The 17,655-nt window shown below is 35.8% G+C and overlaps 1 protein-coding gene and 1 long non-coding RNA gene across 10 annotated transcripts in view; one reads left to right on the forward strand and one right to left on the reverse strand.

Moving 5' to 3' along the window:
• Positions 1–17,246, forward strand: part of CSNK1A1 (casein kinase 1 alpha 1) — a 42,632-nt gene extending 25,386 nt beyond the window's left edge. For 2 of the 9 annotated variants that reach the window (XM_037044941.1, XM_037044948.1), the window contains 6 exons: positions 1,477–1,616; positions 2,898–2,976; positions 4,426–4,500; positions 5,972–6,078; positions 6,973–7,121; positions 8,866–8,944. In XM_037044941.1, coding sequence (XP_036900836.1) covers positions 1,477–1,616; positions 2,898–2,976; positions 4,426–4,500; positions 5,972–6,078; positions 6,973–7,121; positions 8,866–8,900 — 585 coding nt within the window. In that variant the 3' untranslated portion in view covers positions 8,901–8,944. Of the gene's footprint in view, positions 1–1,476; positions 1,617–2,897; positions 2,977–4,425; positions 4,501–5,971; positions 6,079–6,972; positions 7,127–8,865; positions 8,945–10,979; positions 11,395–12,143; positions 12,289–14,771 lie in introns of those variants that run through there. The other 7 variants (XM_037044945.1, XM_037044949.1, XR_005066316.1 and 4 more) reach the window with 6 other exon arrangements.
• Positions 12,328–14,056, reverse strand: LOC118986169 (uncharacterized). The gene is made up of 2 exons (XR_005066317.1): positions 13,906–14,056; positions 12,328–12,567 (listed from the first exon to the last, which is right to left on the reverse strand). It is a non-coding gene; the product is annotated as an uncharacterized LOC118986169 (long non-coding RNA).
• Positions 17,247–17,655: the final 409 nt, after the last annotated feature.

Raw genomic sequence — 17,655 nt, forward strand, 5'->3', positions numbered from 1 at the left:
CTAAAAGGAGATTCTGTGTTCTCATTACTTTTTAAAACCCATGTAACTCTTAGGGATATTTTTTAAATACCTTGAAGCTGGGTGTCCTTTTGTGTTTATTTTTCCTTTAGTTGAATTTTTAATATGAATCTACAGAGCTTAATTAACAACTTTTGTTTTGCTTAAATACATTTTGCTTATTTTAATATTTGTGTACTAAGCTGATACTCATATCAAGAGAAAACAGTATAAGCTTTTATTTAGTGTTTTATAACATTTTCTTGTATTCCTGTAACTCAGTTGCTTAGGAAGGAAGTTTCATCTTTTAAGAGAGCTTTCTTTATTCAATACATTTTACTAAAATTTAGTCGTCATTGTTTTATAATATTAGACCAAGTACATAAGTAAGTATCACATTGTTAACATGGTCACAGAAGCTCAAACCTCAGTGTGTTTTCATCCAGCTTGTAACAAAGACTACACACCAACAGTGCCTGCCGGAAGGAGGTGTTTTTCACCCTCATGAGAGAGATCTTCTTTACCTAAGTTAATAGCTTGCTTTATTTTTTTTGACACACACCCTAACAGACTAGGTAATCAGATTTTCCAGTGCATAACAGATTATAAACTGGCAGAAGGGACCCAGTGTCAACCTAATGGAAAAATCTACAAAATTTAGGCCTAACTAGTAAAGAACAATAAGCTAAGACGATGTTAGTATTTAGTATGTAAGGGCATATAGACTTGCTTTGCTTAGTGATCTTATTGTAATTTCATATTAAAGGCTAAACTTTTAAGTAAATGTTGTTTATTTTGCATTAGAAGGTAGGTAAATGTGTGAACATATTTTGGATTTTATTTGTTTGTTTGTTTATTTGTTTATTTTGGTTAGGTTATTTAAACTGCTAATTGTAGGCCACCTTGATATTAAGTACTTTTTCATGTAAAGATTGTTAGATCAAGGTGTTAAGTTTTCAGATATTTAACTTGATCACATGCATAAATGTCACTTCAAAATAATAGAATGTAATACATGCTTGTTTTTAAAAATGCTTATATTTTGTTAATAAAAATCTTGTTTTTGTTGTCATTTCCAAACTTCGAGAGCTGTCTTGTTTACCACTAGAAGCAAGATACCAGTTTTCATTGTGGTGCACAGACACTTGTCAACTCTGCTGTCAAGCAGAGAGATACGCATTTCTCCACTGCTTGTCTAAAGACAGGCTCCTGGGTGTGTAATAAATGAACTGGGCCTGTGAAATTGTTCGGTTGACAGGATCAACCAACCGTTTGACCTAACTTTTTTTTTAACTTGATGATTTATTAATAAGGACTAGTAAAAGCTTATTTGAGTGTTAAGTTTCTTCATTATCTGTTCTACTTAGGATACTTTATTTTGATATATTTGAACAAAGAAAATAGATGCCATTTAATGAATAAGAAGTATTGTAAATAAACAAGGTTGGAAACCTAATGTCTTTTAATTTTTTTTTAAAGTTATTCCTTATTGATTTTGGTTTGGCCAAAAAGTACAGAGACAACAGGACAAGGCAACATATACCATACAGAGAAGATAAAAATCTCACCGGCACTGCCCGGTATGCTAGCATCAATGCACATCTTGGTATTGAACAGAGGTGAGTTGGGCAATTGAATGTGTTAATCAAATTTGTAACAAAAGCCATTAGAGGGTCTTTACAATATTTTAATTAGTTTCTCACAATATCTAAAGATGTCTCTTGGCTGAGGATTTGAAGGATGCTTATTAATTTCTTTATCTGCTGCTCTAGCCATTTCAGAGAAGCCAGTTAAATGAGGCCTTTCTGTTTTCAGAAAAGTATTGTATGATGAAAAGTGAGATATGTAAATGCAGTTTATCATGATGTTTGTTTTTGCAGCTGAAGACAGTACTTATTTTCTTAATGCTGGTCTTGGGTTTTTTGTATTCTAGTGATGTAAGTTGAGTTTAGGGGGAAAATGTATTGATTATTTTTATGGGGCCAGGTGGAGGAACATATTATCTGAGTACTAATGAACCAAGAGAGGTTGGTGGGTCATTTTCTGTTCCACACTTCCATAAATAAACAAATAGCATCTGGTTTGAAGTGAATCTTCATCATGTCTGCTTTGTTTCTTGTCTTAAGTTCTATGTTTTCATATTGCCTTCGTCTTCGTTAAGTTATCTGTTGCTCCTTAAAACAAGCATAGAAATGACAGATGATATGCTTCCAGGTTAAAGGACCTCATAAGAAGATTTTAAGTTGAGAAAATATCTAAATGAATATCTAAATACTCTGGGTTAAATTATAATTTCATATCTTCTGTAGTTCAAAGTGTAATACCAGTTATTAAATACATGTATCTGCCTGAGTATGCATACATGTGTACAGCTGATCCTTAAACAACTCAGATTTGAACTGCTCTGGGTCGATTGAATTGTGGTCACTTGAAAAAAGCATGTAAGTGGAGCCTTGCATTTCAAACCTGTGTTGTTCAGGGGTCAACTGTGAGTGAGTGAGTGAGTGAGTGAGTGAGTGAGTGAGTGAGATCATTCATATTTAAAATGTTAGTTTATGTCAGCATCCCTAAAGTTATTTTTCATGAACTTACACAGAACTTACAGTTGTCATGCTCTTTGGTTCTTCTGTCTTCATGAACCTTATTTGGAAAGTTTAGCCAAACCTTTGCTCTTTTTTAAAAATTAAGTTGTAAGACAGTGTTAGGTTTTATAATTTTTGAATTCTGAGATTTTATTTAGAAGTAACCCATTATGAACTTTTTTTATTACCTTAAGTAAGTATCTTGCACACGACACCAAATATTTCTCTCCTCACGAAAATTTCTTTTTGTGTACCTGGCTTTCTTTCACATATTTTCCATAATAATTTCAGCTCGTAAATATGCATTTTCTTTTCTAGTCGCCGAGATGACATGGAATCATTAGGATATGTTTTGATGTATTTTAATAGAACCAGCTTGCCATGGCAAGGACTAAAGGTAAACCAGACTCAAATTACCAGGTTTTTGTTTTGTTTTAAGAATTAAAAAATTATATATATATATAAGATTTTATTTATGTTTAGAGAGCGGGGAAGGAGAGAGAGAGGGAGGGAAACATCAGTGTGTGGTCGCCTCCCACATATCTCCGCCCCCACTCCACTGCAGACCCGGTCTACAACCCAGGCGTGTGCCCTGACTGGGTATTGAACCAGCGACGCTTTTGTTCTCAGGCTGGTGCTCAAACCACTGAGCCACACCATCTAGGGCAAACATTTTTCTCTCTCGTTAAGTCTAGCACACTTATTGATCAAACAATTCTTTTTTTTTTCCTTAAGATTTTATTTATTTATCTTTAAAAGGGGAGAGTGGGGGAGAAACATCAATGTATGGTTGCCTCTCATGTGCCCCATACTAGGAACTGGCCGCAACCCAGGCCTGTGCCCTAACTGGGAATCGAACTATGACCCTTTGGTTCACAGGCCCGTGCTCAATCCACTGAGCTACAACCAGCCAGGGCAAAATAAAAATATATTTTTGAAGAAGATTTTTAAGGTCTCTTTCAAATATGAGGTGTTCTAAAAGTTAATTAACTTTACTTTTTATTAGGAAGTAAAATCTGATGATTTCAGCTAAAATAAACTAATAGAATCCCACAGTCATACCTGAAGAACAATTTTTGGGAGGAAGTAAGCAAGTGCCCATTGGCAACCAGTAGCTTTCTCTGGGTAGACGCTAACATAAGAAATTGGGTGGAGACTTTCTTGTTTTGATGTGTTGCTGGGTTTTTTTGGTTTTTTTTAAATATCTGCTTTTGTGTACAGGAAAACTGGTTTAGCGGGTGACACTAGCTATATTGTTTAATTATTCTAACATTTCTTTTGTGAGTATTGTGTGTTAATGATAAATCTCCATATCCTAGAATTAAATGGCTATTTTGATATGTTATTTGTCCTTTAAAGGAAAATGATTTTTGTATTTTTTGAGCATCTGTGATCTAGAAAATTGTTTTGTGCTTGTATGTGGGCAGCTTTATTCAATATGAGTATTTTTCATTGGGGAAAAAAAAACATTTGACTTAACATCAGTGTTAATGGCGCTAAATGATAGACAACATTTTCTGTAATTGACTTGCTCATACGTTTGCCCTTGTGTTGACTATGGGTCAGTGGGTCAAGAAAAATCTCAAATTGGACTCCACCCATGTTTTACTTAAATCATACATCTTGATACTCCTATTAGATGCACCCTTTCCTAATAGCTAAAAATGACCTTAAAGTAGAAACTCATAAAAATTAACAGTTTAGGAGGGGAAATTTAGACATTATTCTTTGGGTTCGGGTTTTTGTTCATGATCTCTTAAATTATAAGTTTACATTTATATCTAGTATGTTAAATTACTGGGGTTCATATAGTACTATGTCTGTATCGTTTGATTCCTTTTCATAGGCTGCAACAAAGAAACAAAAATATGAAAAGATTAGTGAAAAGAAGATGTCCACTCCTGTTGAAGTTTTATGTAAGGTAGGTGTGCATGATGACATTTTTATTTTTTAATATGAGTGATCTGAGAACAAAAAGAAAAGCTTTGGTTGTCAGCACTGAAACTTAAACCTAAAAGGAAGTAGCCATTGGCCATTAAGTGTTTTATTGTTTCTGGTTTATTTGGGCTCTGTCATCTGCTAAAAGTTACAGGAAAAATAAGAGAGCAAATACGCTTTTCTAATAGAACCTCACTAATTTATGAGGAATTAAATTTAAAACTGTTCTCTTTATCTCTAAACTGGTGCCAGAAAAGAAGGGATAACCCTGGAGAGGGCGTGTGAGTTTAGAATGGAGAGATGTCTGTACCATCACGGGTAGCTATGATTTTCCACAGAGTAGTGTTTGAGTCCATTGAACACCTGAAATAATGAGCAAATAGTATGTGATTACCTAGCTGGGTGATAGAAAGTAGAAATCAGCATGAGTTGAAATAGTGCTCTGGAAAGGGGGGTAAATAGTGATGTCTTTATGTGTCTCCCATCCACAAATTGGCTTTTCCCCCTTTTTTCTACATATCTGCAATAAAGGAGTGGATGGAGTGGGAAACTATGATCTTTTCTGAGACCCCTTGGGATTTGTTTCAAATTATGAAATACATTTTATGTTAATGAGAAAATGTCCTTATGTTATAATTCACCCTAGTAACTTTAAAATCTATATACTTCAAGAGGCAAAACATCATATTTTCGATAGACTACATTTCCATGTAACAGAAGGATTCATTTCACTTATCAGAAAAGTCAGCCATTTTTACAGGAAGAGAAAGGATTTAGTACAGTCTCTGCTTGTGGGCTCTGTTTGCATTTTGGTGTAGAAATTGTGAACTGTGTCTTTTTGTGTTAGCCACATACAATTCGGGGTGCAGTAAACTCAGGAGTATTAGGTATTACTATAAAATAGTGAGAATGTTTCCAGTCTCATGATCGGTTGAATTTATTGTACATCTGTGATGCGTATAGTATTGGTAAATATCTTTTGTTAAGGTTTTGCCTATAAGGGCCAGTTCACTCAGTAATTGCTGTTCACCAGTAACACAGATCATGAATGCATATTAAAAGTTTTTGAAGATTTTATTTATTTTTAGAGAAAGGGAGAGAAACGTCAGTGTGTGAGAGATAATATCCAGATGTGTCTATCTGTTTCCTCTCTCACACCCCATGAGGGGGACCTGGCTTACACCCTAGGCATGTGCATGATCCAGCAACCTTTTGGTTTGCAGGCCGGCAGTCAATCCACTGAGCCACACACCAGCCAGGGCAAAAACAAGATACATATTTTCTCTACATGTATTAAATGCTACTGTAATAATCAATAGGTCAGGGCAGTAAAAAAAATTTTATTTTATAAGGATTCTGAGTCAGTTCTTTTACTTTCAGATTGTCCAATAAAGTAGTAAACATTTTCCTCAAATACATTTTTTAACTTGGTGTTTTAACCTTTGAACTTATAGGGGTTTCCTGCAGAATTTGCCATGTACTTAAACTATTGTCGTGGGCTGCGCTTTGAGGAAGCCCCGGATTACATGTATCTGAGGCAGCTATTCCGCATTCTGTTCAGGTCAGTTTTGAAGGTATTTTAAGGCTCTAAACTCCAGTGAGGATAATTAGTTCAGTTCACCCAACATCTATCTGACAAGGGTCAAAATAAAGTGGTCCTGGCCAATATGAATAAAATTTTAAGAAACGGTTTTGGGGTTTTTTTGTTTGTTTATTATTTTTGTTTTCTTTTTGGGGGGAGGGGTTTCCTTTGTTTCCATTTGTGATGTATATGTGCTTGAAATCATTTTCGTTTGGGATAGAGAAACAATTGAATCAAGCTCAGAGTAGAATCTAACTTTTCCACAATAATTGCATTTCACATTAGAAATAAGTGACATTGGAAGTTTCCAGCTTTGATACAGAACTTTATTCAATACCAAAATGAGAAGAAATTAAAATTTCGGTATGGAGGCGGGCCCAACCCCTAGCATGTTCCCTAGGTGCATCCCGAAATTGGTCTTGGGAGGTGGGGTGATAAGAGTACACAAAGTTTGAAATCTCGGTTGGAAAAGAATAATTGGAGGTGCTTCTCCAACCCTAAAAGTCTTGCCACCAGCATAGCTGTATCCCTCATAAACTTACGGTCTCGTTCCTACTCTGATTCGGTTTTAGGGGTGCCTCCTATTATCATTCACACAAGAAAATGGACAGTGTTTGTTGTCCATGCTGTTGAAAGGCAGTTTGTTTTGTTTTTTGAAAGAGGGTAGGATTTATTCTTACCAGATGTAGCAGACCAAAGCGGCACCATCATTTCCCCCCAATCATGACATGTAAAAAGAATCGATTAACTGAATAGGAGAGAGTACTCATTTCCTTTTAAAAAAAAAAAAACAGTGTCACTTTCTTGAAAGTTCAGTAGTGTATTAAACTAGAATCTTACTGAAGGATTAACAGAATTTTACTGCGCTTCCAGGACCCTGAACCACCAGTATGACTACACATTTGACTGGACAATGTTAAAGCAGAAAGCAGCACAACAGGCAGCCTCTTCGAGTGGGCAGGGTCAGCAGGCCCAAACCCCCACAGGCAAGCAAACTGACAAAACCAAGAGTAACATGAAAGGTTAGTAGCCAAGAGCCAAGTGACGTTACAGGGGGAAAAAAATTGAACACAAAATTGGGTCATTCATTCATTTTTAACAGTGTTAGATCGAGGAGGTGGTTGTAAAATAACAAAAATTTGGCTTTTTGTTTTAAAAAAAAAGACGTCCTTGGAAAATTTGACTACTAACTTTAAACCCAAATATCCTTCTTCATATATATGTATATGTATTTGTATATACATATATGTGCATATATTATATCATTTCTCTTGGGATTTTGAGTCATTTTTAACAACTGCATCTTTTTTACTCATTCATTAACTCTTTCCAAAATAAATATTTGGTGTTGGGAATATGGTATAATCAATCAATCCAAAATCCTAGACCTAACACTTGTTGATTTTTAATAATGAAGCTGGTTAGCCATGATGTCTTGACTTTCTTTCAGACTAACAGTTAAGAATTTTTTCTGCATGTTAATACTTTCGCATTTAAAATGGAATATCGTGAACATGATCTAATTTCAAGAAGTGAGCCTGGCATTGCCCCCAGGGTGTCTATCTTCTCAGTTAATAGAGCATCTGCTGTAAGCGTGTGCATGCTCAAGTAACTGAAAAGCTCGGCACGTCTTTCCTAGTCGAAAATAAAAGTCTCTTCCAGTTGGTACTTAACCGCATATGTTCTTTATTCCAAAGTTGTTCTTTGTTTTGGGCTTTATTTTTCTAAATCTTGCTACTATTTAGCATCTAGGGGTCCATTGTAGAATTGAATTCTGCAGTTAGGCCTTGCAAAATCGGGGGGAAAAAAACCAAAACTGGGGCAGATGCCATTGAACTGCTAGTCTGTTTCTTTCTCTGGTACTCTCGGTGCTGTGGGAGTGGAACTGTTAGGGCACAGCTCCATTTCTGATTACTGTTGCCATACAGTTCAACTCCTGTGTTTTGTGTTTTTTCTTTGTTTTCCACCCCCCACCCCCCCCTTTCTGGGGCTTAACTCCTAATACCTGCCTACCTTTTAGAAGTGGTGGGCAGGTAAGTTTTGGTTTTCAGTTTCTAATTCCTTAATTTCTGAATGACTGCTCTAGTCTGAACTTGGTCTTCTTTGATCTGTATTTTTAGTGTTGTGTTTAAACTATTTTGTGATATAAAAATAGGCTCTAATCCAAGGATATTTTATAAGAAGTGTAATTAACTGATGTCATCCTCATCCCAGCAGCTCATCTACTTAGGAGTGAAATTGAGATGCTTCCCAGTTGCTGTATTTGGGGAGGATTCACAGTTGAGGGTTTAATGTAGCGAGGGTTCTAAGATGATAGAATTTGAACTCAGGGTAGCAAATAGTAACGCTTGCCTGGCAGTCTGTGTGCACATCTCCACTGGGGCTGAGTTGCTCCTTTTGAGTGTTTTAATCATCCTATAGCTAATCACAGTGCCAAGAAAGTAGAAGAAATGTACCTCCTATAGGAAAGACAACATAATCTCTAAATTGGGGGCTTGCTACACCTGACACCTATAGTATGTTTGCTTTTCCTCATGAAATGAAACCAAGTTTTGCTTAAAGCTAGCTGGGATAATAGGATCATCATGAGTTGCAATTTCTAGAACTAAAATTAGATTGAAATCTCAGCTGACCTAGAAAAGTTCACTTCAGGCATTCAGCAGCCTTCAGAAAGAATTATACCTTATTTTGAGCTAGTTTCATTGTTAGTTTACTATGTGTTTCTTACTCAATAAACAAGCAGAATTTTTGTCCTGTCCTATCCAGGTCTTAAAGATGAGAAGTTGGATCCACTGAGTTAGTATGTTTCCTTGGGGAAAAAAATTAAACTTAAGTTTAATCCTTACTTTGTTTTGTAGCTATTTTTCATAAAAGCAACTTAAAGAAAAATCTCATAGCATTATTCGACACAGAGGTCATGCAAATTATTACATTAAATTGACTTGTACCATTTTTGGAAAATTGGGCTTTTCCTAAAACACAGCACATATCATTGACTACTTTTAGAGATGGAGATCCAGGCAGTAGTATAATCTGATTCTAAGCAAAGTATTGCTTGCAACTAAAATGTGCCACTCCACAGAATACAATCAAAATTCTTTTTGATCTTTGACTTCTTGAAAACATTTATTTTGGATATAGAACTTAGTGCCCCAAGCAAATTTTACATGAAACCCCTGTACATAAAACCATGAGAGTTTTTGTGGGTTTGAGGACGGCATGCAATGGGTATGAGGACCCAGTTCCCCTAACCCTTACCCCAGCCCCGTTTTCTGGGTCATCCCTTTAAGAAAGCTATGGAGTCAAGTTTGAAAACCAGTCTGGATTACTTACTCCTGATTCCAGTCTCTCAGTTGAATGGATGTTTAAAAGCTGCAGTTTTTTATTCAAGGAATAGCTTGTGTAGCCCAATTATTTATTGATTCCCAGAAATCCTTTCAGTGATGCTGGTGACACCATATTACATTTTTCTAGTTAAAATTTTAGAAGGTGTCCTTTAAATACATCATATTATTTGTTATGTAGAGAGTTACACTTTTACTTTTTCACATTAGAGAATTTAAGTTGGTTTTTTGTTTGTTTGGTTGGTTGTTGGTTTTAAGATTTTATTTATTTTTAGAGAGAGCAAGAGAGGGAGAGAAATATCAGTGTGTGGTTGCCTCTTGTGCGCCCCCAACTGAGGACCTGGCCCACAACGCAGGCATGTGCCCTGGCTGGGAATCGAGCCTGTAACCCTTTGGCTCACGGGCTGGTGCTCAATCCACTGAGCCACACCAGCCAGGGCCAGAGAATTTAGTTTCTTAAATGAATCTTAAGCAAGCAGATGTCTGTATCACAGGAATATCCTTACTGGAGAAAAATCCCCCAAATGCTGGCATTCAGTAGTATGTTTTATGTGATTGCTTTTATTTACTTATTTTTAAGGGTTTATTTTTTATTTTTAGAGAAGGGGGGAGGGAAGAAACTATCGGTCAGTTGGTTCTCACACACACCCAACTGGGGACCTGGCTTGCAACCCAGGAATGTGCTCCAACTGGGAATCAAACCAGCAATCTTTCAGTTCACAGGCCAGCACTCAATCCACTGAACCACACCAGCCAGGGCTGATTGATGATTTTTATTTTTGAAAAATGTGTATCTAATGTTTCTTCATGGAAAACTATGATAATAAGCTCTAGCAATTCACTAAAAATGCCCACAAAGACATTTTAAAGTCTGACTTAATTCAGCCAAGACAGGTTTATTATATGTAGTAGGTGTCTACCCTAATTACTTTTCAAACTATCTTTTGAAATGTTCCATCCCAAAGCCCATTAAAATAATAAAAAAAAGAAACAAGGTATTTCTCCTAATGCCCACTGTGTTCTGTACTAGTTTTCAGTGTTCTGGTACCACATGATTATAACTACTATTTTCATATGTGTTAAAAAAATAAAAATATTTGCATTTGGCACACTTCCAGATCAATTTCATTTTATTTTCAACTATACATGATTACTAGAAAAGTACTTTTCGAGGCATTTAAGAAGTAAAGAAGAAGGGACTATTTTTAAGACATTTATAATCCAATTAAGTCCATCATTTCTTTAGTTAAGGACAGAGATGGGAAAATTTCAGAAGCTACTAAAACCAAAGGTTGATCCTCACATAAGTCTGCTATTCTAATCATCTTAACCCATTTATCTGTTCACTATTTCATTATTAGTAAGCATAGTTTTGTCATAAATACCTGGGTATCAAATTGTTGGCATTCAAAAGATTAGAAATAGTTCCCCATCACATGTCCATGGTCTTCCTTGAATTACCTTCCAGTATTTGCTGGGCTTCATCTACCATTTATGTCTAGCTTAACTTTTTCTGACTTCACCAATTGCTGCTAGGAACGTGGCTGGTCCCTTAGCAACGTTAGCAACGTAACTCAAATCACAGGGGAAGACCTTGAAATATCTGGAGCGACTGATCTGCTCTGAATACACAGTCACTGTCAAAGAAGCACCAGGGAGCTGCATCTGCTTGCTGAAATTTTTGTCAGCTTTTTTTCACTGTGGACAATAAAGCTGGAGAGAAGAACTAAATTACCCAACAGGAAATGAATATGAGTGTGCAAGAGTCGATCTGTGGTGATCTGAAGCCCACATCTTCAAGGCTTGCTTGACCTGTCAGACTTGGCACCTTATCAGATTTCCTGGATGGTACAGCAGTCCAGAAGACCCAGGAAGAGTACAGTATGGCTGTGGCTCAGTGGTGTATAATGCAGACCGTCTACCAGTTGGGGAAGGAATCAGTTGTTACAGGTATTTTAAAATTCGGCAATCTCAGAAATCTATAGCAGAACCAATTCTGTGATAGGAAAGACAAGAAATAAGATCACCAGTCTGTTTTTCTGATGCAGTGTAGGGATGATGTGTACCTGATGTACTTAAATGGTAATTTATCTTCTCTGTAGTGATAAAAATAAAATCTATTTCCTTTATCTTTTCCTAATTTGATACTTTTGTGTAAAGAAGGAATTCCGAATTACAGGTTTTTTTTTCTTTTTCCTTTTTTTAACTTTCATACTGCCAGTCTGCTTTCAAATTCTATCAGATTGATTCTGATCCTATGTGACCAAAAAAACACACAAGTGTGAAATAGGAAAAGTTAATATAAATGGCATTGCATAGTGATGAATATAAATATTTAAATTACTTTTTAAAAGTTTATGTATTAAACTGTGAAAGAATTCTACATTTCAAAAGCACATCATAAACTTTCAAGCCTTATTGTTACCACATAAATATCCCATTAAAGTAACTTGTTCTATTTTTTTAAAAACTGGGACATCTGAATTTAATTTACAAATAGGCCTAGATACATACTTTTCAGATTGACAGGTAGAATCTCCTGATTAGTTATATAAAAATAAACATTCTTTTTTCTTTTGCAGATTTGAAAAGAAAGTTAAATGTAGCTATTAAACTCCTGAATTTGTCATGATAATCCTCAGGCCTCTTTTTCTTTTTTTCTTTTTTTTTTTTAACTTTTTTTTCCCCTCCTCCTTTTAGGAACAAAGGGATCCACTTCTTATTTTAGCTGTTGTTGCAGTGAAGATGGGTTTTTGGACTTGGAGAAGCCAGGAGACACCACCTGAAGTGCAAGATAAAAAGCAAGCTCTAATGCACACTGGGGAAGAGAATGCTTAAAACTTGAAGATTGAATGGGAAAACCTCCTGGATGCTCCTATTGAGATTTTTTTCTCAAGAAACTTCAGTAACATCCTAGGACAATTCACTGAAGATACATTGATTCCCTACATGGAGTGTCCTGCCTACCGCTGGCTAATCTGAAGAGTTAAATCTGAATTTGACTGATGTATTCTACCTGGAATATTGTTAGGCCGGCCTTTAACTAGTCTGTAAACAATTGTAATCATTAGTTGACCTAGGAATTCTTTAATCTGATTAAAAGATGCACAGATAAAATTCTTACCTAGATAATTTTTATCCCTCTAAAGACACAGAAGAGTTTCTTAATATTTTGACTCCAGTGTAACTTGTGTTTCCTTTTTAGTTTATTAGTGATGATGATTTCCATTTAAAGCTGTTTGGATATTCAGCCTAGTAATTATTCTATATATTTGTGTAAGCTGTGATAATAGAAAAAAAAACAAATTTAGTAGTAGTTGGGAAAACTTTTTATTTGTATTTAAGAATAATTGCAGTACTTGAAAACAAGTGCTTATCAGGGTAAAGTTCATTTCTATTTAGCTAATCCAGTTTTAATTTCCTTTAAAATTGTCTATATTTTTAAAGTTGGAATTAGATTACAGAATATAGTCAGATTTTTAAAAATCAATTCAGGTGTGATTTAAAAGTTCTTTTTATGGCTTATCCTATTCCTATTTAATACATAAATAGGAATCCTATTTAATAATGCATATCAATAAGATAATATTCCCTGTGGTGAAGTACATTTTCAGAAAGTTTTCTTCTTTTATTTTTGGCTTTTTGCTTTATCACCTATGGCAACCTAGGTATATTCTGTACCTAATCTTGAAGTTTGGTATTGTCTTTGGGAAAAGGGCATATGATATATACATGAACATGAATTATAGAAGCATTTTATTTATCCCACAAAGCTCATTGGAGGTGGTCCACAAGCGTTTGAGAAGTACCAAAAAAGAGGTAGTTTATTATTGAGAAAAACGTGGTTTGTTCTAAGGAAGTGAGAGATCATAGTGGGCTAGAATAAGCTATTAATAGAGGGGCAATAAGAGTTCAGAAGGGGGTGGACCAAGGGCATTTGTGCCTTGAAGGAGAGGAGAGGGCATTGATGGGATTTTTATGTTCTTCCTGAGAGAGGTCTGTGTCCTCTGCCTTTAGCCGCAGGTAAATTGACCTGAATTCTTCATTCAGCCGAGCCTTGGCATGAAGCCCTACGAGGGCTGTCCAGCCTGTGGCCCTCGAGCTGCATGCACCCAAGATGGCTCTTAATACGGCCTAACACAAAATTGTAAATTCACTTATAACATTATGAGGTTTTTTTGTGATTGTGTGTCATGCTGTATGTCCAGACAACTCCTCCTCTTCCACTGTGGGCCAGAGATGCCAAAAGGTTGGACACCCCTGCTAGAGTCTTAATTATGGCCGAGGAGAGTGTTTGGAGGCTGGGAGGGCTTGAGAAGTAAATAAAGTTAAAAAAAACAACTCTTTACATTTTTCTAATCCATGACAAAACCTAACCTTTTTAATGTAAACCAGTGGAAGTAAGGAATTTTTGAAGTCGTGACGTCTTTGTCTAGGTCTTTGTCTGAAGTCTAGGTCTTACCTAGATAATTTTTATCCCTCTAAAGACACAGAAGAGTTTCTTAATATTTTGACTCCAGTGTAACTTGTGTTTCCTTTTTAGTTTATTAGTGATGATGATTTCCATTTAAAGCTGTTTGGATATTCAGCCTAGTAATTATTCTATATAATTGTGTAAGCTGTGATAATAGAAAAAAAAAACAAATTTAGTAGTAGTTGGGAAAACTTTTTATTTGTATTTAAGAATAATTGCAGTACTTGAAAACAAGTGCTTATCAGGGCAAAGTTCATTTCTATTTAGCTAATCCAGTTTTAATTTCCTTTAAAATTGTCTATATTTTTAAAGTTGGAATTAGATTACAGAATATAAAAAAGGTCTCTGTGTAAAAAGTCATAATTTTGTGTTCGGTGGAATAACTCAGATAATTACGCCTTGAATACACTTACTAGAATTTATTGTTCCCTTATTTGTATCAGAAATAATGTGCAAAAAAAGTCCCTGACTCAGAGTATGATTGAACTAAACTTCCCACTTCCTGGAACAATCTATTATTCATCAGTTTGACAGTCGAATACAGTATGTTCTAGGCACTGAAGATACTGAAGTAAACGAAACAGGCGTAGTGTGATCACCAGCTTGAGCATTGTGTGCTGACTTCACTGTATACCCTTCCTACCTAAACGTCTCCAGAACAGAAAAGTGTCTTGTTTTTCTGTTTTAAAAAATTGAGCTAGTGATTTTCAAATAGATGAAAATCACCCGAGTCACACACAATTGTAGTACAATTGTGTTAGCCCACTTTACCCAATTTCCTTATTTTAGGTGTCATTTTAAACTTTTTTTAACTGGGAATTTTAACCATTTTTTCCTGTTTTCTTTTTGAACAGGTTTCTAAGCATGAATCAAGGAACAGAAGAAGCAGTGCAGATGATCGGAGCAGCATTTGTTTCTCCCCAAATCTAGAAATTTTAGTTCATATGTACACTAGCCAGTGGTTGTGGACAACCATATACTTGGTGTAAAGAACTTAATTTCAGTATAAACTGGCTCTGGGCAGCATTGGTGATGCTGGGTCCCGAGTTGTAGCTGCTGTTAATTGTGAATATTAACTGAGATAGTGAAACATGGTGTCCAGTTTTCTATTGCATTTTTTCAAGTGGAAAAGTTAACTAAATGGTTGACACACAAATTGGTGGAGAAATTGTGCATATGCCAATTTTTTTTTGTTAAAATCTTTTACTTTGAACTATACTGCTTTGAGATCTCATTTCAGAAGAACGGCATGAACAGTCTTCAGCCACAGTTGTGATGGTTGTAAATGCTCACAATTGTGTATTCTTAGGGTTTATCCACCCCTGGGGTTTGCAAGTTGTTCACTTAAAACATTCTTAAAATGGTTGGCTTCTTGTTTGCAAGCCAACTGATATGGTAGCAACCAAAGATTCCAGTGTTTGAGCATATGAAAGACTGCCTGCTTACCTGTGCTAGAGATAACAGCATCTAAAAGTGAAGACTTAAGAAAAACTTAGTGACTACTAGATTATTCTTAGGACTCTGCATTAACTATAATGTTATTGGTATTAAAAAACATATTTGTCACACAAAATTAGTTAACATCTTAAAACTGAACATGTATGTATGTTGCTTAGATAAATGTAATCACTGTAAACATCTATATGATCTGGGATTTTGTTTTTATTTTGAATTGGGAGCTTTTTGTTTACAAGTTCATTAAAAACTATAAACTTTCTGTAAGGAAATGAGGTTTTTTTTAAACAACAACAAAAAAATGCCTTGCTGATTCACTCAAATCAAAATCTCCCCAATTTTTTGATAGACTACTTCAAGCCATTTGTTACATAATACTCCTTCGCAAATCATTTTAGGTTTAGTGTTAACTTTTCCTCAAATTTTTTTTAATTTAAAATTGCTTTTGTCTGGAGGAGAAAGGCATTGTTTCGTTTTTCTTTTTCTAATGACTTGCAGGCACAAACGCCTAGTGCTGCAATTGCTAGGGCTTGGTGGTGTGACTCCTGCAGCCTCAGATTAACCGCAGCTGGACTGATTTCGAGTAAGAATGAAAGCGTTAAAGGGTTTAACTGCAGAGCGGAGTTTTCCTTTCAATTTCTTTTAAATTGGCTTTGAGCAGATTGACTCTCAGTTTTGGGGAGCTTCATACCGCATGATTGCTGACCCTCCCCAGCCCACCCATTTCTGTGAGTTTTCTGCATTTCCCTTCCTCAATCCTGTATGCTGCTCTTTTCTTTTTCTGGCCCAAGAGAAAGAGTTATTGACAATTTTTTAATACTGTAATTTATTCATTTATATCATGTCAGAATAAATTCAAAAGAACTTTTGTCTGAAATGCTGCCAGGAGCCTATTGTGTAAAAATGTAGGTATTTTGTAAAATAACCTTGAAACTGTAAATTGACACTTGTTTGGTCAGATTGTGTCAAGCTTCATTTTTCTTTTTCTTTTTTTATTTGAAAACTACTTTAGCAATAATTAATTCCGCAATGACTACATTCTGCCATTAAAGGGTATACTTAGCACCATCATACTGCAGAAATGATGAGTATGAGTTTGGGGCAGGCAGCTTTGTTTCTTTCCTACCACCTGTGTCAGTTAAGGTATTTGTTTCTTGACTAATAAACCCTTTGATACTTTTAGCCAGAAATCAGTCTCATAAAGCTATTTTTGAGTATAGTTTGTGTAAAATAAAAATGTTTAGCTTTGGTAATAACTTTTCCAAGCTGAACTCCCTCTAGCAAGATATTTTTCAGTGCTTTTATTTACTATGCACTTAGACTATGCACTTTTTCTGAAATATTTTTGTAACACTTAACTTTTTTGTATTTTTGCCATTTGAAAAGGTGTGGTGTAGCTGGTCTGTAATTAAGTTGCAGATTTATAACTGCTGTTAGCTTTGTAAATCAAAATATAGGTGTTTTGTCCTGGTATATCGTCATTCCGTCTGCAGCTGGAGCTGGGATCCCATTGATCTGCTAGCTACCATTCATTCTCTTCACAGTTCACAAGAGAAGAATGTGAAATTCAGTGAATGCTGTTTACTAATCCTGTCGGGAGATGAATCTCATTTCACCAAAATTAAATTATGTTTTTCCACTAAAATGATGATACGAGTTGAAGACACACCACTCTGAAATTGGAAGACCTCACCACTTAAGGCTCCACAGTGGCTTACTCAGCTGAACTCTAGGTTACTGCTATTCACTTCGTTCACCCATTGAGGGGGTACAGTTTTTTTAAATGTTGGGAGATGGCCATTCTAACTACTGTTGAATGTCTCTGTTTTGGGAAGGTATAACAAGAAAATAAAAAAAATATATATGAAGGGAGAGACTGGTTATCTCCTCCCATATGAGTGTGCTTATGCTCCTAAGGTCTACAAATGGAATTGCGCGGAGGCATTGCTTTTACTGTTTTCATCAACAGAAAGTAAGAGATTTTCCTGTTTATGCCAGTCCTTGCGACACTAATATTAAATGCTCTGAGCAGAATATACTATAATAATAAACTTAGTTTCATTATAAGAAGAAACACAAGGATTTTAGAACCCAAGCCAATGAGCTAGTTTTTCCCATGTTTGCTGGGCTATTGAGAATAAGTCCCTACAGCTTCATGAGAGTGAGCCGTGGGAATTCGGCGCAGGGGTGGCCTGCAGCAGTCTGCCAGGGCTGGTTCTGAGCCTGTGTGTGAGCCCCATGTGGTTGGCCGTAGGACCAAGATGCGAGTGGGTCTGTATGAGG

The sequence above is a fragment of the Sturnira hondurensis genome, unplaced genomic scaffold (assembly GCF_014824575.4).
Source record: "Sturnira hondurensis isolate 20B ecotype Veracruz unplaced genomic scaffold, ASM1482457v3 Scaffold0004152, whole genome shotgun sequence".
In the NCBI taxonomy this organism is placed as follows: Eukaryota; Metazoa; Chordata; class Mammalia; order Chiroptera; family Phyllostomidae; genus Sturnira; species Sturnira hondurensis.